Here is a 25,688-nt window from a genome sequence, read left to right as displayed (position 1 = left end):
CACATCTTCGCACCGACAGTGTGGGCGTGCGCGGCGGCGACAGTTGACCTGGATGCGGTGCGACGAGCGTTGCAGGATGACTCCTTCGCGCAAGCAAAGATGGCAGAGGTGCACAGGGGCACGGCAGCGACCGACGAGTTCCAGCTGCGAGATGGTTTGCTCATCCGTAAAGGGGCCATCTACGTGCCGGGAGACGAACTTCGCGCCAAGGTACTGCAGCAGCTGCACGACGCGCCCACTGCCGGGCACTTTGGCAAGGAGAAGACGGTGGAATTAGTAGCCAGAGACTTCTGGTGGCCCGGAATGAGAGGGGAAGTCGCGGACTACGTGGCGAGGTGTGACACCTGCCAGAGGTCCAAACCAGTGCACAGACCGCCGGCCGGACTGCTGGAACCGCTGCAAACTCCGTTCGAGCCATGGGAGAGAGTGGCCCTGGACTTTGTCACGGATCTGCCCAGCTCGAGGGGCAAGACGGCTGTGCTGGTGGTGGTGGATTTGTTCTCCAAGATGGCACATTTCATTCCGTGTGCGAAGGTGGCCACGGCGGAACAAACCGCCAAACTGTTCATAGACCACGTGTTCAAGGTTCACGGTCTGCCGCGGTCTATTCTGTCCGACCGAGGGCGACAGTTCATCTCAAACTTCTGGCAGAGGCTGATGGGCTTCCTGAACGTCAAGATCAACCTGGCGTCGGCTAGACACCCGCAGACCAACGGGCAAGCGGAGCGGGTCAATGCCATCATGCAGCAGTACCTGAGATGTTATGCGAATCAACAGCCTGCGACGTGGGTGGATTACCTGCCTCTCGCCGAGTTCGCCTACAACAACACGAAGCACGTGTCCACGGGGGTCACGCCGTTCTTCGCCAACAACGGGAGGCACCCTAGAACCTTCCCGGGACTGGAAAGAATGGGGGAGGGGGAGCCGCAGACAGCAGATGCGTTCGCGTCGGAGTTGCAGGAGGTCCACGATCAGCTGCGGCGGCACCTGGAGCTGGCTAAACACGCATACAAGGTACAAGCGGACAAACACAGAAGGGTTGGCGAAGAGATCCATGTGGGAGACTGGGTCTGGTTAGCAGCCCACGCAGTGCCGGCCAGGTCGTTGGCGAAGAAGAAACTAGGGCATAAACAACTGGGGCCCTACCAAGTCGACGAACAGGTCAACCCGGTGGCTTTCAGGCTGGCTCTTCCGGAGGGTTCCAGAATGCATCCGGTGTTCCACAGATCGGTGCTCACTCCCTACAAGGCACCTCACAGGTTTCAGGAACCAGGAACGGCACCGGGTCCGCTCCGAGAGAGAACCGGGCAAGGGGGAGTGGCACAGGAGGAGCGCATCAACGAAGTCACGGAGATTTTGGACTCCAGATGGGGGGAAGAGGGGGTAGAATACCTTCTCGCCAAGGAGGGCACCCCGGCCAGTGCCAACAGCTGGGTGCCGGGCTACGCTTTAGACGAACCTCTGCTCAAAGAAGAGTTTCATGCCCTCTTCCCACATAGGCCAATGCCAGCAGACTTTTTCGACGACTGGCTTTTCACGCCCACGCTTTCAGCCAGCACGTTCCGGGGGTTCGACTCGGACGAGGAACCGACACGAGACGCCCGTTCCCCGGAGGGGTCACCCTCGGGATCTGCTTCAGAACCCTCGTATTGGTGGGATGATCGACCAGAGGAGCAGTTCCGCAGAAGGTGGCTGGAGGGTCCAGGACGAGCAACGTCTCCAGAAGGCAACGAGGGAGAGACGGACATGGACGTTTTCGGGGACGACCCGGGTTTCGAGCACGGCGGCACAGAGATGGAAGCGGAGGTGACCGTCGTCAACGAGAGCAGGGAGGAAGAACCGGAAGACTTCGGAAGGCGGCCCGCCACGGGAAGCGAACTGTATCCGACATTCGTCCCCCTGACACGGCAGCACCCAGATCCCGCACCGGAAGGAGGGGAGGGGGGAAGAGGGGGCTTCGAGGGGGGGATGGATGTCAGGGGTTCAGGAGCAGAGGCAAGGGCAAGGGAGGAAACAGAGAGCGAGGGAGAGGAGGCAGAAGAAAAGATGAGTGATGACGACGACCCGAGATCTCCGAGTCTTTCCAGTGAATCAGAAGATTCACAGAAAGGAGCACCAGTGGCCAGGGCAAGGGGGGAGCCTAGGGGGACACCCCAGGAAGATAGAGCCAGAGGGGACTCAGAGGGGAGCAGTTGGAAATCAGGACCAGCGTCACCGCCAGAGAGCAGGGAAGAGGAAGGGCGCCAGGGATCAAGCGCTGGCAGCTCACAACAGGGGGGAGGGCACGAGTCAGGAGTGGCCACACCTCCATCGGGGAGCGAAGAAACGGTCAGACGGAAGGTGGAAGGTTGGGCGCGCGTGCCAAGTTCAAATGCACAGGAAGGTGGCGCAGTAGGCAGCCCGGAAAGGGAGCCAGGTCCTAAAGCCCGCCGAAAGGAGGGAGAAGAGTCAGGGGGGTCAGCGTCAGCGTCAGAGGAATCCCAGAAGGAAGAGACCCCGGGGGGCAGAGGGACCCAGAGAAGAACAGTCAGGCGGAAAAGGTGGAGCAAGGCTAGGATATTAAGTTGGTGTACAAGGGGCGGAGACTCAGATGGAGCTTCGCCGATCTAACCATGAGACGTAGAGTTGCACGCAGCAGCTTGAGAATGGAAACTGTAACTCAATAAAGACTTTTATTTAATGATCGCTGGCTAGCGTGATCCTCTGTGAGCTAGGATCTGGAAGCAGCTCTGACAAATGTAGTAACTGAAAAATGTGGAATTACAAAGGGAACAAGACAGAGTTGTCCCATGTCACCATTACTGCTTATACTAGTCTAAGAGATCCTGGCGAGAAATATAAGAGCAGATGAAGGAATAAAAGGAATTACGGTGGGGAGTAAAGCATATAAACTGAAAGCTTTTGTGGACAACCTTGTGATAACAGTTGAAGAACCCCAGGTCGACATACCAAGGCTGTTAGATAAGATTCAGAAATTTGGGCAAGTAGCCGGTTTTATGAATTCAGTCTGTTTGTTTGTTTGTCTGTCTATCGTTCTTTCTTTCATCTGTCTATCATCTATATCTATCATCTGTCTATCATCTATATCTATCATCTATCTATCTATCTATCTATCTATCTATCTATCTATCTATCTATATCTATCTATCTATCTATCATCTATATCTATCTATCTATCTATCTATCTATCTATCTATCTATCTAATCTATCTATCATCTATCATCATCTATCATCATCATCTATCTATCATCTATCTAGTAAAAAAAAAAAGGCAAATGAAATCGAAAAACTGCAACAGTTGGTAATGATAAGCATCCTAGCTGACCCCAAAGCCCACATCATTATTCCTTAAAATCTTATTCCCTTTGTTTCTGTTTTGTCCTCTAGATAGATGGCAAGAGAGTTCCCCCTGCAATGCAAGAATCTCAGCTCAAGCATCCATGACAGCTCTTCATGTTAGAAATTTCTTCCTGACAAGTATAATACAGTGATTAAGGATAAGAATAAAAACAACAACATGGGAGGGTTGGGAAGTAAATATATATATATAAAAGAGTATGCGAAGTAAATTGATTTAATGTTTTTGAAAAACCTAATAAATACTACTACTACTACTACTAATGAAAGTTCTTCCTGATGTTCATTCAGAATCTCCTTTCTTGTAACTTGACACCTTTGGTTTCAGTCCTACTCTCCAGAGCAGGAGAACACAAATCTGTTCCATCTTCCATGGGAAAGCCCTTGAGATACCTGAAGATAGCTATCGCATCTCCTCTCACTCTTCTCTTATCCAGGCTAAACATACGCAACTCCCTCGACTGTTCCTTGTCAGGCTTCATTTCCAGAGCCTTGATCATCTTGGGCTCCCTCCTCTGCAGGCAACCTACTATCTGCTGACAGGAATGGCAAAGAGCCAAATTTGAAAACCAGCCCTCTTTACTCCACTTCTTCTCTCCACCGTAGCACCTCTCCTCTCCTCCTTCCACCCAATACACAACTCTGGACTGCAGGGGTGGGAACTTAGTTACCTAAAAAATTATCTGATTTAATTACCTGCCATGGTTCCACATTCTGAAATGCCATTTTTCGTCCTTCATTCAATCTTCTATGCATGGATTTGAACTGGAATATAGCATTCAGAGCATGTGCCACAGCATAGATAGCGTTGTAGACATTGTAGCTGTGGCCAGTCATTTTCATTTCAAACAAACCTCCAGGAAGACTCTCCAGATTCTCTTCCCCAGTGCAGGTTTTATTCTCCTCTCCTTCCCACTCCTTGAACATTGTTAGCAAACAGCCAAAAGCCTGTTCCCAGAAGTCTTGAATAAAGCCATCTCTTTTGAACCACAAAGGTCTTACCATCTGAAGGAACTTTTGGAAACCCTCAGGCTGATTTGAGTGAACTGTGAAAGATATGGACCCATGGAAGGTTTGTAAATCCCAATTCTTTTGAATAGAGTGTGATGCAAAATCCCAGTGAGATGTAACAATCCAGACTTTGCCCCGGAATGGCAATTCCAAGAATGGTGCTACAAAAATGAGCATTCTCAAAGCCTGAAAGGATGGAGGTTCTCCATATACAAAAAACACACTGGCTTTCTCCTTGAAGACAGTTAAATAGTATTCTACACGTTGTAAAACATATTCTATAATCTCATCCACATAATTCCATTTTGGTATTCTCATGATGAAGGCATAACAGATGCCATTTTCATCAAGCATTGGGGCCATTGTCTGCAAAAACTGATCCCCTTTGTCATCATCCACAGCCCAGAGCCCAATCCATGTCCATCCAAAATGTTTGAGTAACTGCACAACCCCGATGTGCTGCTGGGCTTCATTTGGGACCATCTGGTACAAAAAGGGGTATAAAGTGTTGGCATGTTGTATTGGCAAAAATGATCCATAAGTGAGCTGAAATAAAATGCACAAGTATTCTTCATGTGGTCTTCTCTGTTCTGCCACCATACCAATTAGCTACTGGCATGTCGACCCCAGAAGTTTATATACAATAGAACAAATGTTCCAGAGCCGTCTCTGGCAGTCAGAGCAGAAACAGGGAATTGGTGAGCTGAGCAAGTGGGTTGGAAAGGAAAGATCTCAGTACAGAGCTGTTCACTAAAGTAGTGTCCAGAGCAGACAGAGAAGATTACATCTACAATAAGAGCAAAGTCCCCACCCACCATCTCCTGAAACACTTTTTTTGTCATGCTCCGGGGTAGACACTTCCCTGCCTTCCTCGCTTGATACTGCCTTCTGGTAGCAAGGAGATTCAGTTTCCCACAGATTTGGCTACAGTAGGAATAGGGTTCCCTGCTATGTCTCTGCTCATTTAGTGCCCACGGTTTTCATTATGCTGGTTTGCTTCATGTAGATACTTCAGCTTGGCCCTTAGTGGGTATGATGGCCATGGACATTGTTGAGCTATATGTCACCTATCATAGCTACAGGGGTGGTATGGGTTTAAAATGGAAAGTTACTTTTCTCATTTCCTGGAAAGAATGATTTGATGAAGTTTTGGGATTTGATAAGAATGGCCCAAAAAATACATTTTATTTAATCTCAAACGTGGCAATTAATATAGAAATAGATGCTAGGAAAACTGGAGGCCCTCTATACAACATTGCCATGGAAATAATTATCTCCTGCAAAAGCAACTTCAAGTACATTTTTAATTTTTTCTGAATAAATTACATTTACTTATGTAACATTGTGATGCAAAGTTATTTTGGGGGTAGTTTTGTTGATTATTGATAATAATTCTTAAAGAAATAAGATTTAAAAAATATGTTTTAAAAGTTCTTCTCTAACAGAATAATAAAAACCCCATCACTTAAATATGCTAGAAAGGGCACAGATAGTTCCAATATACAACAATCATCTTGGATAGGATGGGAACTGCAAACACGGTGAGAGTGAGCTGAGCAGAGCTATGAGGTTCACATCAAAGATTGAAAAACCTGAAGAGAACTCTGGAGTGAGAAGTTTATCGAAAGATCAGTATTGAAGACTGTTCACAAGCTCTTGCCTGTGAGGCATGAGATCGGCTTCTGCAAAAAAAGTGTGCAACTTCCTCAAACCTCCCTCTTCTGATTGATTTTAAGAAATTTTCCATCTCTAGCTGCCACTATCCAACTTTAGGTCCATGAGACAAAGGGGGAAATTGGGGAATAAGACAAGGCTTTAATATTGGGAAGGAGGCAATTAGTAGGCCAAGTGAGTCATTGATGTGAAGAGGGACTTGAGGTGGCCTTAGGACCATTGCTGATTCCTCCAGATATTTGGTTGTCCTGGGTTTCTCTACAGGGCCCCACAGAAGAGTTCTCCCCAGCCTCTGTGTCCCACAGCATCCTGAGAGTTCCCAGCTCTGGAGTAAATCATGGATAAAAATGTTGAACTGTATCTGAGAAATGACAAAGCCCTGAGTCACTTCACTGCAAATTTATCTCAAGTCTGATTTACCTGCAGGATCAGCCCTGTTTTCAAAGAGCTGTGAATAAACCTGGTAGTATTATCACTTGCACTGCATTTAACCAGTTGGCTATCCAAAATATCGCAGGTCATGTTTTTGAAATCATGATATTGTGCCACAACTCTGAACTATCTGTACTTGCATGCACGCAGCTTACCTGTGGAGTCTTGTAGATGGCTGAAATGACGGCCACGTTGGCAGAGATTTCAGAGATGCATCCTCCAATGAGAGCTATCAGGTTGTTGTGGCTGTGACACTTGAAGTTGGGGACAAAGCGACGCTGTGCAGAAAAGAGGCTGAGGGTGGCCTTGTAGGTCGGCTTTGCAGTGTAGTAGCTATTGAGGGTGTGAAATCCCAGAGGGAGATTCAATAAAATGTTGGGATTTTCATTGATCTCTTTGACAGCAAATGCTGAGGCCAGGATGTGCTGGTAGTTCTTTGGCACTGAACTGTAATAAAAGTAGTAGATGACACAAATACTGAGAGAAGCAAGAAAAAAATATGTGTCCTCTTCATCTCTCAGCTCATCTTTCAGTTGTTACAATCAAACAATAAATAAGATGAAATTGCGTCAAATAAGTAAGAAGGGATTATTTATTATCTGGAAATAGCAAGGTAACGGAAGAGCGTCTCCCACTTAGTGATGAAATCAGAGAAGACAGCAAGTGAGAGGTACAACTGTAAGCCTCTTCTTAGTCTATATATTTGCAAACAGTGTAATACAATATGTCTTATGACCAATTTAAAAATTACATGCGCACACACCCCATAATATATTACCTCTACATATTTAAACGCACCAGCAGAGGCATCCAGGGAATATTTCAAATGCTCCTCTCATATGCATACTCTCATCAGATTTGATTGTGGGTTCAATATATTTACAGTTGCAGCAACTGAGTGGAACTGGTCATATGAAATCTGGAGTAGGCTGAAGGAAGGGCGGGATGAAATCAAGAGGAAGGATGGAATAGGGTGGTATGCCTGGACCAAAATAATATGAAATGAAAGTTTAAAAGACCAGATGACTGAAAGACAATGGGATGGGATACAGATGAAGGCCAAGGATGGTAGGGAACAAAGAGTAAGAAGGAGTAGTGTGGAGAAAAACAAATACATGCAAATTCCTCCACCTAGAGTCAGAAAAAGCCCAATGGAAGTACTGAAGATCCTTACACTTCAATGACACTTGTGTGAGAAAACTCACTAATGCTTTGTGCTAACAGTATAATGTGGAAGGCTAAATAGATATGAACAAGCTTCTGACATGACACTTTTCTCACTCCAAAAATGAACCTTTTCCTTAAAGACATATTCCCAGTAATTATATTCTGAACATACTTTGCAACAAGTGTGTGTGTGTGTGTTTATGAGAGAGAGAGAGAGAGAGAGAGAGAGAGAGAGAGAGAGAGAGAGACTTACATTGGCTCATCAATCACAATCTGTGTCGGCTGTTCCATGAAAGAGAGGAGATTGTAGAGCAAGAAGACCTGAGAAACAATTTCACTGATGACCAGGTCTCCCGGCAGGTAAAACTCATGAGGAATAGGGAGAGGATCGTCACGTATGCTGCAATTCATGGAATATGCCTGGCAAACACTATGACACAGCAGCACAAGCAGCAACATCACAACCAGCAGGATCCTTCTGTGGAGAGGATCTTCCCACGAAAAGCAGCTTCCCATGTTTCCCTCCGCAGAATTGCATGTGGCTTTGATCAGGATTGATTTCAGCAGGAGCTAGCTTTCATGAAAATAATCTGGATCAAATCACTTTTCTGTTGACTTTATTCCTTAGGGGTGAGTGGTAATTACTTTAAAAAGGGGAAATACCTCATATACAGGTAAAGTTATCAATGCCCTGATGTAAAAGCAGGCAGAAAGGGTGAAACTCTGCAAATCAGTTTGTGCAAAGGAACAGAAATAATGCCAAAACAGGATTTCAAATAAAATTGGGAAGTGGAAGATACAGCAGCCAAAGAGAAATGCATCAACATATGAAGCGGGAATGATGATTAACGAATGATACAGAATCTTGCCTATCTCTTGTTCTAAAAAATATGAGACTTTTGTAACTTCTCTCAGAAACTGATGGTTGATGTGCTAAAGATCCCTGGAAGCACTTTTTGTTGTCAGTCGGATGGAAACCAGCAATTCTGGTAATGATAGGGGTGACTATCTATTCCCCAGGGTGCCCCTTGTTTTTGAAGTTGCATTTTTTTTGAACCTGTGAGGAGTCCACCCACTTTGCCTCCCTGGAGTCCTACAACTCATATTTTCTCTTTTGAAGAGTAGTTAGGAATATGTGACACGTAGCTCTGTAGGTCCAAGCTGCCTCTGCTCAAGTTAGAGTAAATTTAACTACACATCCCTGATATTAGGCATTGCCCAACAAGTCTTCATTTTTGCTATAATGTGAAAGACCATATTTTAAGGTAGAATCACAATCTGGGGAAATTTGAGGTTCAGTTCAATGGGGAAATTTGAGGCCCAGTTTCATCATGATGATGGGAACATCTCCTTTAACAAATCTGTTCTAATATTGTTTGCCTATAATATCTTATGGTCAAAAGAATTCATTTATGCAGTATTAGTAATATGAATGATGTAATAAAAATGGGGGTCAAAAGGTCTGGGGCCCAAGCATCTTCAAATCTATATTTTGACCATATGTAGGTGTCTGGAAAGGGCTTTATCAACGGGATTTTCAAAACCCATTAAAAAATATCTTCAGGACCTACAAAACTCAATATAGTGACAAGTGATGGCTCTATTAGTTTTTCAGTCTAGATTCTTTCTCAACTTTGCTACTCCAAATCCCCTGGGAGGTCATAAGAGAGCCTGCTTATGCTGAGGAAACAAGAAAACTCTTTCTCTGAAGTCATCTGTGGAGACACCATCGTCCAGCCTGGACACCGAGGTCCACCTCCAAAGGCCTTCTGATGGGTCCCTGACTGCAAGAAGTGAGGTTACAGGGAGCCAGGCCTTCTTGGCAGTGGTGCCCTCTCTGTGGAACGCCCTCCCATCGGATGTCAACGAGATCAACAACTATTTGACTTTTAGAAGACATTTGAAAGCTGCCATGTTCAGGGAAGTTCTTTATGGTTGATGTTTCATTGTATTTAAAAAAAAATTCATGGGAGCTGCCCAGTATGGCTGGGGCAACCTAGTCAGATGGAAGGCATATATGATGATCGTGATGATGATGATGATGATGAAACAAGGAAGCCATCCAGATTGGTGCTTTATTGTAGGGGTATTTCTGTAATAGTGCATTATTTGTATCTCTATTCTGCTTCAGTGTGTTCTGGGATTCTTTGCCTGTGCAACCAAATTATTGCAGTAGCGCAAGCAAAACAGGACACAAATATACCAAAACATTTATGGAATAATAGGTTGCAGGAAATTATGTGATATGCACTGATTGGAAGTGAAGCTATGACCACCTGAAATATTTTGTGGACATGATGAGCATAAATCATCAAGATGTCTGGGTGGGTCAAGAAATATGAATACAACAGAGAGGAAAAGAGACGAGACACAAATTTATCAAAGATCATGATACTTCTCCATTTAAGGTCAGTGAAGGATATGCCCATTATTTATTTTCTTCCCCTTATTAGGCTTTCCTTGTTGTTCAGGTCAGACCTCAGCACAATGATGTAGCATTTAGGGAAAAAGATGCAACCCAGTAAGCCAGCACTGGAGGACAAGATGGAGAAGACCTCCACGGCTACCATGTATTTCCCTTTGGTGCTCAGGTAGGTTGGAACAAAGGTCAGCCAAACACTGCAGAAAACCAACATGCTAAACGTGATGAATTTGGCCTCGTTGAAACTATCCGGTAACTTTCTGGCCAGGAAAGCCACAAGGAAACTCACAATGGCCAGAAAACCCATATAGCCCAAAGCACAATAAAACATGGCAGCTGAACCCTCATTGCACTCAAGGATGATCTCACTCTTCAGTGACTGCATGTCTGTATCTGGGAATGGAGGGGAAGCACTTAGCCAAAGGGTGCAAATGCCAGCTTGAAGGAAAGAGCAGAAAAAGACCACGCAATTGGCCAGCCCCTTCCCCACCCATCTTCTCATTCTGGATCCTGGCTTGGTTGCCATGAATGCTAGAACCACGGTGATGGTTTTGGCCAGAATACTGGAAAGGGCCACCGAGAAGACGATGCTGAAAGTCATTTGTCGGAAGAGGCAGGTCCCTTTTCCAGGCTGACCAATGAAGAGCAAGGAGCAGAGGAAGCAGAGAAGGAGGGAGATGAGGAGGAGGTAGGTGAGGCTGCGGTTGTTGGCTTTGACGATGGGAGTGTCCTTGTGCTTCACAAAAGTCGCCAGCACGAAGGTGGTGATCAGGGAGAAAGCCAGAGCGGAGACAGCTAAGCTGAGCCCTAACTTTTCTTGGTAGGAGAGGTAGCTCAGCCCCCTTGGAATACACCCTGTTTGGTCCTGGTTTGGGTAGTTTTCTTCTGCGCACTTGACACAGGCATCCATATCTGGAGGGTGGAGGGGGAGAAGATGGAACAATTAAAAATGTCAAGATAATGACCTACATCTACCTGAAAGAATCAGTAACGGCAGGCAGTGAAATTCCTCCCCTCCCTCTCCCTTTCCCCTTTCTTTTGCTTTCTGTTATGTATTGGGTTTAACACATTTTATGTTAGAAGGCGCGTTCTAACCAATCGTATAAGCGTTGGTAGACGAACGGTCTAATGGCATGTAAACGCATGCACTTTCAACTGTCAACTGTCAACAGTCAGTTCATGCTCGGCACTATTTTTGTGTTGTCCAGTCAGTTCGGTTTTTGTTTTCCTATGAGTGAGCTGTTGTCATTGACAAATGTTAAATAAACGTAGTTGAGGGACTTATACTGCCTTGGGCTTCTGACTTTTTCCAAACATTTAACACTTTCTTTGGGTTTCCTTTGCTCTGGGCTGTTGTTAGGGGATTGTGCACACATGGGGGGCAAATAGCTGAGTGAGAGGCAGGGAAGGGAAAACCTCCCAAGGTGAGGGACTGGGAAAACAAAAGCTCTCAGGTGAGAGCTAGAAGGGCCCCCACTTTCTGAGTGAGACCAGAGTCAAGAGCAGCTTTGGAGGGAGGACTCTACATTCTAGTTCTAGCTCTGTTTTTATGTAGTGTGGCTTCTTTTGACTTGTTGTATTGTGAAAAAGCCTTGATAAAATCTTATTTTAAAAAGAAATGAAAGGGCTTTTTGTGTTCATGCCGTTCTTTGACCAACCAAAGGACACTCATGATTTCAGAGAGAAAGTCTGGATGATGCTGAACTGGTCTACTAGATAGTTTTTCCATGAAATAGTAAATTCTGCTCTCGTTGAAAACCATGAATGCACTAGGCTGTTGTCTTATTCCAATACTCTGTTGTTGTTGTTGTTGTTGTTGTTGTTGTTGTTGTTGTTGTTGTTGTTGTTTTGTTGTGACTGTTCCTGTTGTGGAAAGTTTCCATACATTTAACTTTATTCCAAAGGGGAAAGGAAAGTTTGGTGAAATTTCTTTGAGTGTTGTGCAGGACTTTTGTTGCACATATTTATTTTTCTGGTTGCTGGGGTTTTTAGATGTGCTTTCCTTTATTCTACAACCCTTCCCACATACCCATGCTTCCTGAATACCCATGATACCCTCAGCTGAGCTTTATTTGAGATACCCCATGATTCACCTGGCAGCTGATCATTTGATTGAAATATTTTTACTTCCAAAGAAACCAGAAATACATTTCTTAAGGTAAAAGGAAGAACTTGTTTTTAACATACAGCCTGTTAACATTTTCAAGCACTTAGCATTCAAAGCCAGGAGAAGATGTCATGACAAAAGATCTTTTCAAATAAGGAATTGAGAGCAACCAGGGAGACTGAAGGAAATGGTAGAAATATTTAATGGGCTTAAAAGAAGACCTACACACCCCAGACCCATGACCATGGAAGGTGGGAACTAGCATCATAATCTCTCTTCCAGGATTTTCCTATGATTTATTGGGGTAAACAATACTTGCCAAGTATAATTTGTTAAATGTGTTCATGTTGAGTAGCGTCACCTATTTTTCTAGAAAAAAGTATTGCTCCTACCCTTCTGGTTAGAGATGGTCCCTTCTGGGCATGGAACACAATCATAGCAGCAGAATTTCTCTCCCTCCTTCTTTTTCCTGCTGGAGCCAGGATAGCAGTTGTCATTGCACACAGAAACTGGCAGCATCTGCACCAAAACAAGAAAGGAAGATTAGCAAGAGCATATTATCAGTCATTCGAATGTCGTATGATTAGGATTATGTGCCGAGGAAAGAGAGCATGGAGCAGTCAGATGTTCCAGCTTTCCTCCACATGTTGAGGGCTGGATATCTGTAGCAGGGAGTGTCCTCTACATTTATCCTTTTTCAGAACAGTTTTAGGAGCCTGCATTCAGAGCTCAACACCCAGAGGGAGACAAGGATGGTCCTGGTGGGGAGGCGACAGTCAACAGCTCCCCCTGTCAGATCACTCCACTTGTGTGAGGAGCGAACGCCTGAAGAGGGCTGGCCTGCCCTAAGAATGAAAGATAGTGGCATGCTGAGTCCCAAGGATGTGGAATCCTAGCTGGCTTCAGAAGGAAGCCTGGGCTGATCTGAATAAAGCATTGCAGAAAGGTTTATGGAGGCGAATCATATTCTCTGCCTCTTTCCAATGTCGTAGCTCAGCTGCTACCTGTGCACTGAACAAATGCCACCCCAGAGTGAGATGTGAAGGACTGCCATCCTCTCTCCATCACATTATTCTCCAGTATTCCGGCCCTTGTCTTCATAGCAGGTTAAGGAGCCAATGGCCTATAGATAGCAGATGCTCATGGAGCCTGGCATCTGTGAGCCCAGAACCATGAGAGACAACCAGGAAGTCATGGGCCCTCACATCGTGTGGGCTTTGGACAGATATAGCCTTTCTGACCACCCCTCAGCATCCCTGAACAGAATCCCTTGGTGGCTCTGTGGGGCTCAGATGCTTTGGCACCCAGAGGCCCCTTGATCTGATGGAGATGGTGCAGAGGACCAATCCTACCTGCCAAAGCAATCAGTCCATGTTTTGCATGTATGCTAGGGAAAACTGAGGAAAGGGGTAGGGTTGTGCTTCCGCTGTATCTTACTCACTTTGGGTTGGGCTGGGCCGGGGGGTATTGTTTTTGCTTGTTACTTTGGTGTTACAAAGGAAGGGCAGTATAGAAATGTAACAAATAATATTCATTCCTGGGGAGAATGCCAGGATGGGAGGCGGGGGGATGTGGCCATGTAGGTGCTTCTCTTCATGCCTCAGGTTTCATCCGAAGTCATGCTTTCCATGTTCCCCCCACCAGCCCTGCTCTGCGCCTCCTCAAGCTCTTCTGCTTGGCTAGAATGTGGCCCTGCACAGTGATCATCCATCTTGCTTGCCTCTGTGGAGAACAGAGAGAACTACTGGGATGTATCCAGAAGCCTCTGTGTTTGGAATCGCTGGAATGTAGCCTATTCAACACAGGCCAGAGTCATGCCTGCTGCTTCACCCTCTTTGGGCGCAGTCACTTCCCTCTTCCCCACCCACCACTGGCGTATGATCCCTGGATGGTTTCCCCTAAGAGAATGGGGGCAAAGGACTGACAAAGATTCTGAGCTCCTGGTTTAATTGGCTTTGTTAATAAGGAGATAGACTTCAGCATGGCCATGGGTGAATATGGAAAATGGATTACTAGCATCATGCCCAGAATATGGAAATATCCAGCGAATGGACATTCTCTCTGGCTACCCCACACCAGAACAGCGGCGTAGCATGGGTTGTCAGCACCCGGGGCAAGGCAAGTAATTTGCGCCCCCTAACCCCTAACCTGCCGCCGCTGCCAGCTTCTTCTTGCTGCTGCCTGGTCTGGTCTGGTGTGGTTCTCTCCCGCGCTCAGCGCTGCGCTGGGCGGCCGCTGCACTGTCCCTCCCCCAGATAGTCCCTCGCTCTCTCTCCGCACCGCACGCCTGGCACCCCCCCCTCCACAGTGGACAGCGACCCAGCGGCTCGGATCGGATTCGCACAGCCAGCACTGCAGTGAGAGAGAGTGAGTGAGCCAGGTAGGGGCAGAGAGCTGCGAGTGCGAGTGCCCCCCCGATGTTGCGCCTGGTGCGGCCGGCCCCCCCTGCACCCGCCACGCTACGCCACTGCACCAGAAATCAAGCAATTAAAGAAAAGATTATGTGGGATTTTACCAAAATTAAATCTGGAACACAATAAGGAATTTTCAAACATTTTGAAGCCGATCTCAATACCTGTCCTTCAGGCTTCAGCTCCCAGATACTGGTGCATTTTATTACACCTCCCATTCTCCTTGATTATTGGCTAACCCGCCTGATGATGATGGGAGTTGTAGTCCAACAACCTCTGGGACCCAAGGTTGATTTTCATGGCAGTATCTGGTCTCACACACAGCTATGTCTCACCTGATTAAAGCTTTTATGCCACGCAATCTGATCATCATGAATGGTTAACACCTTGCCGAAAGGAGCCTGAGGGTTCAGTTTTCCAACTTTGGCTCTAATCACTGAACCATTGGGGTAAATCCTCCAGTTTGTTACATCGAACCCTACAACTAATTCTGCATTTTCATTGAAGTGCACACTATCTCCAGCACTGTTATTGAAAACGATGCTCCGTAGAAAACGATGGACCTGGATTGAAGGAGAAGGAAAAAGGACAACCATTTCACAAAGGGACATATGTTGCTGCAGTAGAACTTCTAGTGCAGGACAGGATCACACTTCAAAACGACCTTGACAGATGAGAGAACTGAGCCAAAACAAACAAGATGAACTTTAACAGGGAGAAATGTAAAGTATTGCACTTGGGCAAAAAAAATGAGAGGCACAAATACAAGATGGGTGACACCTGGCTTGAGAGCAGTACATGTAAAAAGGATCTAGGAGTCTTGGTTGACCACAAACTTGACATGAGCCAACAGTGTGACGCGGCAGCTTAAAAAGCCAATGCAATTCTGGGCCTCATCAATAGGAGTATAGCATCAAGATCAAGGGAAGTAATAGTGCCACTGTATTCTGCTCTGGTCAGACCTCACCTGGAGTACTGTGTCCAGTTCTGGGCACCACAGTTCAAGAAGGACACTGACAAACTGGAACGTGTCCAGAGGAGGGCAACCAAAATGGTCAAAGGCCTGGAAACGATGCCTTATGAGGAACGGCTAAGGGAGCTGGGCATGTTTAGCCTGGAGAAGAGGAGGTTAAGGGGTGATATGATAGCCATGTTCAAATATATAAAAGGATGTCACATAGAGGAGGGAGAAAGGTTGTTTTCTGCTGCTCCAGAGAAGCGGACACGGAGCAATGGATCCAAACTACAAGAAAGAAGATTCCACCTAAACATTAGGAAGAACTTCCTGACAGTAAGAGCTGTTCGACAGTAGAATTTGCTGCCAAGGAGTGTGGTGGAGTCTCCTTCTTTGGAGGTCTTTAAGCAGAGGCTTGACAACCATATGTCAGGAGTGCTCTGATGGTGTTTCCTGCTTGGCAGGGGGTTGGACTCGATGGCCCTTGTGGTCTCTTCCAACTCTAGGATTCTATGATTCTATAAGCCGCAATTGATTGAGTTGCAATTCAGCAACACATGGAGAGCTGGGCGTTCCCCACACCTGGCATAGGTGGGGGCTTAATCCATCGGACTGTCATGTCCTACTCTTGAATTGTACATGATATGGGATCATTTGATTTTTCTTTTCCTTTCCCTGCCTCCACATGGGTGGCAGATTATGAATTACAAACAATTCACTAGACTGCCATTGCTTATCCAAGTGAATTTGCAAAAAGAAACCAAAAGAAAACTGCTCCCACATGCCTCATCGATAGCACCCCCAGGGTCCTGCTCCCAGGTCAACTTAAAACTCATTTTGCTACCAACTTTGTGTTCAACAAGCTTTCTATAGATTGGTGAGACCATGCCTCTAGCACACTCTGCACCTAAGATTATAAACTGTTCCCACATTGAACACACTGGCCTTTATAACTTGGTTTCCAATTCAGACATCATCCCATCTTTTACAAGAAGAACAGGCTGCATGAGATCATGAAGGGAACTGGAGGGGTGATGGCTCTGGGGCTAACAGTACTGCTCTGGGTATCCACACCTTAAACATAGTTATAGTAAATCTCAACTTAAGTTTCTTTAATTTTATTACCTGCCATGGTTCCACATTCTGAAATGCTGTTTTTCGTCCTTCTTCCAATCTTCTATGCATGGATTTGAACTGGAATATAGCATTCAGAGCATGTGCCACAGCATAGACAGCATTGTAGACATTGTAGCTGTGGCCAGTCATTTTCATTTCAAACAAACCTCCAGGAAGACTCTCCAGATTCTCTTTCCCAGTGCAGGTTTTATTCTCCTCTCCTTCCCACTCCTTGGACGTTGTTAGCAAACAGTCAAAAGCCTGTTCCCAGAAGTCTTGAATAAAGCCATCTCTTTTGAACCACGAAGGTCTTACCATCTGAAGGAACTTTTGGAAACCCTCAGGCTGATTTGAGTGAACTGTGAAAGATATGGAACCATGGAAGGTTTGTAAATCCCAAATCTTTTGAATAGAGAATGATGCAAAATCCCAGTGAGATGTAACAATCCAGACTTTTCCGAGAGGTGGCAATTCTATGAATGGTGCTGCAAAGAACAACACTCTCAAAGCCTGAAAGGATGGCGGTTCTCCATATACAAAAAACACATTGGCTTTCTCCTTGAAGACAGTTGAATAGTATTCTACACGTTGTAAAATATATTTTATTATCTCATCCACATAATTCCATTTTGGTATTCTCATGATGAAGGCATAACAGATGCCATTTTCATCAAGCATTGGGGCCATTGTCTGTAAAAACTGGTCACCTTTGTTATCATCCACAGCCAATAGTCCAATCCATGTCCATCCAAAATGTTTGAGTAACTGCACAACCCCGATGTGTTGCTGGGCTTCATTTGGGACCATCTGGTACAAAAAGGGGAATAAAGTGTTGGCATGTTGTATTGGCAAAAATGATCCATAAGTGAGCTGAAATAAAATGCATAAATATTATTCAAATGTGATGTTAAATTAATCTATTCCAGTCGACTTGTATGCCATTTTATCTGTGGAATATCAGAATAACACCATCTGCAAGTAATTGCATTGTTCGGTTTAAGTACTCTTACTCCCGGTGCTAGTCCTTACTTCTGGGACTGTAGAAAAGGGGTCTCTGCTATGTGGCAGTCATTAAAATATTTGAAGTATTTAAAGTTTTGCTTCAGGCGGGCATATGCTGCCTTCATCTGTAACAGAAGATCTACAGGAATCAAGAACCAGGTCAAAGGGGTGGATCCAGGCAACAAAAATAGAAAAGAGTCTTTTTGTGCGCATTCTGTAACTCCGTTGTTTAATGCCAATGAAGGACACAGGGTATTAACAAATCATCACCTAAACATGCCAGGCAGACCACAGAGAGCTGGTACACATTTCGGCTCATGCAAGTAAGGTGTCAGATGGCTTTGTGTGCAAACATGCAAGCTTGATCCCAGCTCCCTCTTCTGCTCACTTTTAACACATTTTGTCACCATCCCGATGTGCCACCCTCAGTCTTCAGGGGGAATCTGGGATGAAAGCAGGACTTTCAGATTGTGAGAGAGGCTATGAGGGAGATCAGGAGAGTCCTATATGTTAAGAGGCACTTCAGGTGGCCTTGGGACAGGACTGGTTCCTCCAGATCCTCGGTGCTTCTGAGCTCCTCTACAGGCTCCACATCTTTCCCTCTGAGGATGTCGCTCCATTGTCTATGTCAGACAATGTTCACAGCATACAGCTCCCAACTAGAGATCAAAGTCATGGATGAAAAGGTTGAACAGGATCCAGGAAAGAACAAAGCCCTGCTTAAAACTTGTTGATCCGCACAGTTTGCCAATGAACTGTCGATAAACCTGATAGCAGTATCATTAAACCTGCATTTATCCAAAGGATGACAGGATTTTTTTCTGAAATCATGATGATCCCACCATGATGGGAGCATATTCACCCAGTGCTTTTCCAGCTGCACTGGCTCCCGGTGGAGTACAGGGTCAGATTTAAGGTGCTGCTTTTGACCTTTAAAGCCCTTCATGGCCTAGGACCCTCGTACCTACGGGACCGCCTCTCCTGGTATGCCCCACGGAGAGCCTCAAGGTCCATAAATAACAACACCCTAGTGGTCCCAGGCCCTAAGGAAGTTAGACTGGCTTCAACCAGAGCCAGGGCCTTTTCAACTCTGGCTCCGGTCTGGTGGAACGCTCTGTCTCATGAGACCAGGGCCCTGCAGGATCTGATTTCTTTCCGCAGGGCCTGTAAGACAGAGTTGTTCCGCCTGGCCTTTAGCTTGGAGCCAATTTGATTCCCTCTCTCCCTCTCTTTCTTTTTCCTTTCCTTCTCCTCCTGCGATGAGGCTACATTTTAATATTTTAATGTTTCAATATTTTAATGTTGTATTTTAATTTTGTTTTTAAGTTGTAATCATTCAACTTGTTTTTATTATTGCTTGTAAGCCGCTCTGAGCCCAGCCTTGGCTGGGGAGGGCAGGGTATAATTAAAAACTATTATTATTATTATTATTATTATTATTATTATTATTATTATTATTCTCTCAGGAACAGGCTTACCTGTGGAGTCTTGTACATTGCTGAAATGACGGCCACATTTGCAGAGATTTCGGAGATGCATCCTCCGATCAGAGCTATCACTTTGTTCTGGTTGTGACCCTGGAAGTTGGGGACAAACCTCCGTTGTGCAGAAAATAGGCTGAGGCTGGCCTTATAGGTCATCCTGGCAGTGTAGTAGCTGTTGAGGATGTGAAATCCCAGAGAGATGTTGGATAAAATGTCAGGGTTTTCATTGATCTCTTGGACAGCAAATGCCAAGGCCAGGATGTGCTGGTAGTTCTTTGGCACCGAACTGTCGTGGAAATTACAGATGTTATAGCTGTTGATAAACAACAGTAACAGAAGCAACCAAAGGACATTCATACTCTTCTTCTCTCATCTGCTTGTTTCCAAGATTGACTTGCAGTTTGAACCTCAGTTGAGTCATTCCCTTTGCCAATCAACTGAGTTTAAAAGTAAGATTTTCTTTGCATGTTTTCATAAGGTGCATAAAATATTTTGTTTAGTTTTAATCTTATTTCTTCTGGATCAGTATGTTTATTCATTATTAGTTATTAGTTATTAAATGTATAACCTGCCTTTTCTCCCTGAGTTTTATATACCTAACCTTTCTCCCAGTTTCTTTCATTATTCATCTTGCTTGGCTGGTACGCCCCTCCCGGTCATTTTATATGCGGATGACACAGTTTTAATTTCTTTTTCTTGTGTTGGATTAAGAAAACTTTTGAGATCTTTCACCAAATACTGCAGCATCGAACAATTAACAATTAACTACAACAAATCCAAAGTCATGGTGTTCTCTAAAAAAAGGAGGAGGCACAAATGGAGAATAGACAACCGCTTAATAGAACAGGTAGCAACCTTTAAATACCTGGGTGTAACCTTCCAGGAAAGGGGCTCCTGGCGCTTTCAGATTAATAATACTATTGCAAATGCAGAAAGATCTACCAAAGCGTTAATAAGATTCTTCTATGGGAAAGGAGGCCAACACATACCGGCAGCCTCCCAGGTCTTTGCTGCCAAAATATTATCACAATTGTTATATGGATCCCAGATCTGCAGTTTTAAAAACCTTACTCTCTTAGAGGCATTTCAAACTAAGTTTTTTCCGCTGCCTGCTGGGGATCCCCTCTTGTGTATCCAACATAGCGGTCCGTTTGGAGGTTGGGCAAATTCCTATCAGTACTCGGATATGGATATTGAAGATCCACTATTGGCTAAAGCTTATTTTCTTCCTGGTTGGGCTGGCACCTTTAACTTTATTAGATACCTACCAATCCAAATGGAAAGCTACACTGCTGGAAAAGCTTAAAGGCTTGGGGATCCCACAGCAGACCCTGATAGCGACAGGCTTCGAGAAAGCTAGGACTACAATTCGCCAGCGTATCTGGGACGTAGAATTACAATGCCACATGAGCGAAATGATCAAACATCCTGCAATAAGGGACCATGGGAGAGGTTTCTCTCCAGCTAACTATCTGTCAGGTCTTCAGGTACCCAAATACAGACGGTCTTTTACCTTCGCCAGATTCAACGTTCTCCCTTCTACCTTACTACAGGGCAGATTTGAGGGTAAACCATACACAGCACGGGTCTCCCCTTGTGACTCGTTGGAAGTTGAAACTGCTTCACATGTACTATTACGTTGTCGTCTTTATGAGGATATACGTTTGACTTTTATTACACCTGTTTTGCAAAAGTCCAGGAAAGAATCGGAACACCATAGTTTAAAACTACTGCTAGAGGACAAGAATCCCAAGACTACATTAAATGTAGCCAAATTCTGTGCGGCTGCAATTAATCGCAGGAAGCAAGCGGTATCCCATAATGACCAAACCCCCAAATGTTAATTACAGGGGGCACGCTAATAATTAATTTAAATTTTTTATATTTAACAGTATGTTTATTCATTATTAGTTATTAGTTATTAAATGTATAACCTGCCTTTTCTCCCTGAGTTTTATATACCTAACCTTTCTCCCAGTTTCTTTCATTATTCATCTTGCTAATCAGCCACATGATTACAATTTTCATTCTTTTATTGGCATTTCCCAAAATAACTTTAATTCCTATTTATTATTGTTATAATCCATTGCACCATTAACTTAGCACAAGTTTCCCTTAAATTCATACCTAGAGAGAACCTATGTGATTCCTCTATCCTAACTTTTCTCATGCCACTATGGGCACACACTTTCCCAGGTCCCCCCCCCCCCCATTTGATCATTATTTCCTTCCTCGGTTCCAGTTTAGGACTGTGTTTCAGGGATGATGTGTTTCCTAGTATTTTAAAAGGAAACTATAAGAAGAGACGTAATATAGAATCAGACCCTTTTGCCAAGTCTCCGCTGACAATCTCGTTACTTCATTCTATACAGAGGGGTCCAGACTATATTTCCAAATGCATCTTAGCCAATACGTTCTCTCATCATATTTGATTGCTGGTTCATCTCCAGTGTACTTAAAGCAATAAAATATTTGAGAGCGGAAGGAAATAACTAGTTTTAATATCACCCAGATTTAGTTATGCTTCCTCACTCCTGTCTTCATTGAAGGAGATTGCCGGAGCAAAATCCTCCATGTAGATATTCTGTGCAAGGCTGGTGGAAGTGCTCTTGTGGGACTCGGCCACATTGAGATTTGTTGTGTGGCAGAGACTATCACCAGGCAATGGGTAGCAAAGCAAAAACGCTTTCTTCTTATGCAAGAATGGTGGCTTATCCATCTCATGGCACGGACAAGAGACTATGGGGGCTGCAGGTTACACATATGGTTTTATACTGTCACATGTGCAGCTTAATGACCTGTTTGCTCCTAGCTTGACTCACCTTTATGTAGGGGCTAACCATAACCTTTGATAAGCAGCCTTCATTGTGCATTTTGGGGGGGATTTCCACTGCCCCTTTGTTCCCACTATTATTTCTGGTTTTGCTCATTTCTCTTGAGCAGAGTGCCTCAATTTCCCAGCACAATCACCAACCTAATTCCAATACAGTGCACAACTTCCATACATTTCAAGAACACTTTTGAGAGAAAACTATGAATGCTTTCTGCCACCAATATGCTGTAGATGCCACTTTTCTCACTCCAGAAATGAACAAACACAACTGTTCCTTAAATATAAGTTTTCAGCAACTATACTTGGAACTGATTAAATAAGCAGCATGAGTGAGAGGGAGAGATGGTGTCTTACATTGGCTCATTAATCACAATCTGTGTCGGCTGCTTCAGGAACGAGAGGAGATTATGGAGGAAGAAGACCTGAGAAACAATCTCTCCAATGACCAGGTCTCCAGGATGGTAAAATTCATGAGGGATCGGGAGGGGATCATCTTGTATGCTACAGTTAATGGAATGTTGCTGGCCCACAACATGACACAGCAAGACAAGCAGAAGCACTGCAACCAGCATGATTCTGTTGGAAGAACAGAGCCAGGAAATGCAGCCTCCCATCTTTGCCTCTGCAGCATCACATACCACGTTCATCAGGATTGACCTCAACAACATCTAAAATAATTCTTTTTGTTTTAAAAATCCTCATACAGAGCAACAGTTATCACAGCACTGGTATATAAAGAGGAAAAAATGGTGCAACCTAACAAATCAGTTTGTTCAAAAGAAAGTGAGGTCAGTTAGGATGAAGCAGTTTGCTTGGATATGTGTGTTAATTAAGAGCCACAGAATGAGGTCCAATTTTCCAGTGGCCAAAGACGGATGCCCTAACAAACAGAGGGGAAATGATCATAACAGGAATGATACAGAGTCCTGCCTAGACCCAGATCTAGTTCTAAATAATGTGAGATCTTTATAACTTCAGATGGTGATTGTTGATGTAGCTGAAGAGCTCTGGAAGCACTTTGTGTTTTTCAGGATGGAAACTAGCAATTCTGCTAATGATGGGGATGACTATCTCTTCCCCAGGGTGTTCCTTGCTTTGGAAGTTGCATTATGCACGATGAACCTGTGAGGAGTCTTCCTCCCAACTTGGAATCCTATGAATCTTATTATTTCTTTTGAAGAGTAATTAGCAGGAGGAGGCACTTAGCTCAGTAGGTCCAAACTTCACCTGCCCAGAACTAGAGGCAATAATAATAATAATAATTTATTATTTATACCCCGTCCATCTGGCTGCCCCCCCCCCCAGCCACCCTGGGCGGCCCCCAACAAAACACTAAAATACAATAACCTATCAAACATTAAAAGCTTCCCTAAACAGGGCTGCCTTTAGATGTCTTCTAAAAGTTTGGTAGTTATTTTTCTCTTTGACATCTGGTGGGAGGGCATTCCACAGGGCGGGCGCCACTACCGAGAAGGCCCTCTGCCTGGTTCCCTGTAACTTGGCTTCTTGAAGGGAGGGAACCGCCAGAAGGCCCTTGGCACTGGACCTCAGTGTCCGGGCAGAACGATGGAACACATCCCTGATATTGGGCATAATCCAGCAAGCCTTCATCCCCCCCCCCCCAAATGAGAAGGCCTAGAGTTAAAGGTACAATCACAGCCTAGGGAAATTCCAGGTTCAGATGCATCGTGATTTTGGGTTCATCTCTTTAAATTGTTTGCCCCATTTGCTTTTGCAGTATTATCAACATGAATGTCATCAAATAATATCTATACATCATTTTCATATAGTTTTCCCTCAAACCATAACTTCCTGTACACTTCAGATCTATATTCCACAACCGCTCCCATGTCGACATGAGAGAAAGGAAGAAAGGATTGTTTCGCTGTAGCTGCAGCAGCATCTCTTTACTGCCCTCTCTCCAATGTGAAGAAGAAAATTACCTCCCTGAAAGCAGGAAACTGGGGCAACAGCTTGGCCAGCAGACAAGTGGGATCCAAACTGGGAGGAGGTCAATTGATGCAGCAAGACAGAAGGCAGAGGAAGGAAGTTTCGTGCGTGTCATTGCAGGCTCAGAAGCAACCGCACCCATGCCCTGAAAGGTAGGACACGCGAGGGGGGCAGGGGAGAGAGCTGGGGGGCAGGCAGGGGGTGGTCTCTTGGCTTCTGACAACGTAGACCTTTCAGGACCCCTTTCTGCCTACCCAAAAGGAACTCTGCTCGAGGGAGCCAGTCCTTGGCTGACTGAGACAGGCTAAAAGGGAAGAAAAACCGAATGGGAGGGGCAGCATTGCACTTTGTACAAGCTCAGAGGCATTCCCAAACCTGAACACCCAGTACAAATATACTCACAGCAGCTAATGGTGTGGGAGATCTTGCAGTCAAATCTAACAATGCATATTCTTGCTAGTTAGCATGTGAAGGGGTCAGGTCCTCAGAGCTGTACTGGTGATAGAGGGACTCCGACCATAGAAATGTAATTGGTAGAGAGGAATTTGGGTGATGTCATTCCCCCCCCCCCCGCCCAGGGAGGAAGGAGAAAGTAATATTTTCTTCTCTCTCTCCTTTTGACCAATGATGGAAGCAGACAGGCCCCCACTTTCTCCAATTTTAGGCACATGCCTGAAGTTGTTTTTTTGCTGTAAAAGCAAATATTTTGCCTGTGTTGTTTTAATGCTGTTGGTGCTGAGGACGAATGCTTGACTGTCGGTAAATATATGTTTTAAACTTACTTTTCAGATTGTAGCATGTTTCTTTGATAAACTGGGGGAACAAAGGGGGAGATCAGCCTAACAGCTAATTGCTATGTTTTCAATTTATAGACTGCTTAAAATGGGTTTTAATCCCATTTCTTTCTCCATCTCCTTCCTCAGTTGCTCCTTCAGTCACCGTGTACCCAGAAAATGCCGTGGAACTGGGGGACCCCAACGTCCTCATCTGCTTTGTGGACAGGTTCTCTACCAAGTGCTGAACATCACCTGGCTGAAGAACAATGAGGTGGTCTCCAAGGGCGTGGAGGAGACAGACTTCTACCCCAGCGTGGACAACACTTTCCGCAAGTTCTCCTACCTCCCCTTTGTCCCACAGCAGGGAGACATCTACGTCTGCCAAGTGGAGCACTGGGGCATCCCAGAGGCAAAGATGGAGACGATCTGGTGTAAGCACCGGGCAGGATTGGGGCTTTTCTCTGGGACTTGAACTCACAAACTCAGATTTTTGACTCATAAGAAGCAAGTTCTGATTATCAGAGCAATTTATTCAATTGAAGTATATTTGCACTTTTGCATAATTCATTCTACTCTTTCTAGCCATAGGACAAAATAAGGTGCTCAGCTCCCTTCAAGGTATTGTCCCTCAATTTAACTTAAAAGTGTATATTAAAGGGTGTGGGGTGAGTGTGTCAGGACTCCTGTGTTCTTTCTTTTGCTGAACACACACAGAGAAACAGAGTCCCTCCTTAGCCCTGTCCTCTCTCTCTCTCCACCCCATTTTCCAAGGTGCCCTCTCCCATCCCAGAGATGTTGGAGAACGTGCTGTGTGCCCTGGGCTTGGCCTTTGATATCCTGGGCATCATCTTTGGCACCATCCTTTTCTTCAAGGCCATGAGGATGAACGGTCGCAGGGGCCTCTTGAACCCGTTTCACTTCATGGGCTCAGAGGCAAATTCAAGGAAAGCCAAAATAGGGGACAGCAGCTTTGTCATAGCAATAGGGTAG

The 25,688-nt window shown here is 45.0% G+C and overlaps 2 protein-coding genes across 2 annotated transcripts in view; one reads left to right on the top strand and one right to left on the bottom strand.

Annotated features, from left to right (window-relative positions):
• LOC308462444 (vomeronasal type-2 receptor 26-like) overlaps positions 1-17,045 on the bottom strand; it is a gene marked incomplete at its 3' end in the record, with an annotated part of 25,736 nt that extends 8,691 nt beyond the window's left edge. The window contains exons 1-6 of the mRNA XM_080980102.1: positions 16,663-17,045; positions 14,918-15,145; positions 12,564-12,690; positions 10,919-10,976; positions 6,631-6,922; positions 4,055-4,915 (exon numbers count right to left, since the gene is read on the bottom strand). Coding sequence (XP_080836228.1) covers positions 4,055-4,915; positions 6,631-6,922; positions 10,919-10,976; positions 12,564-12,690; positions 14,918-15,145; positions 16,663-16,971 — 1,875 coding nt within the window. The 5' untranslated portion in view covers positions 16,972-17,045. The remainder of the gene's footprint in view (positions 1-4,054; positions 4,916-6,630; positions 6,923-10,918; positions 10,977-12,563; positions 12,691-14,917; positions 15,146-16,662) is intronic.
• On the top strand, positions 10,672-25,688 carry LOC308462443 (HLA class II histocompatibility antigen, DR alpha chain-like; the record flags this gene model as incomplete). The annotated part of the gene is made up of 5 exons (XM_080980101.1): positions 10,672-10,752; positions 23,798-24,074; positions 24,846-25,129; positions 25,281-25,363; positions 25,470-25,688. The coding sequence occupies exons 2-5, from the start codon at positions 23,992-23,994 to the stop codon at positions 25,686-25,688; spliced, it is 669 nt and encodes a 222-aa protein (XP_080836227.1). The 5' UTR covers positions 10,672-10,752; positions 23,798-23,991.

The sequence above is a fragment of the Podarcis pityusensis genome, assembly GCF_964106645.2.
Source record: "Podarcis pityusensis genome assembly, chromosome: 14".
Classification (NCBI taxonomy): domain Eukaryota; kingdom Metazoa; phylum Chordata; class Lepidosauria; order Squamata; family Lacertidae; genus Podarcis; species Podarcis pityusensis.
This window is presented reverse-complemented; position numbering and strand designations above follow the sequence as displayed.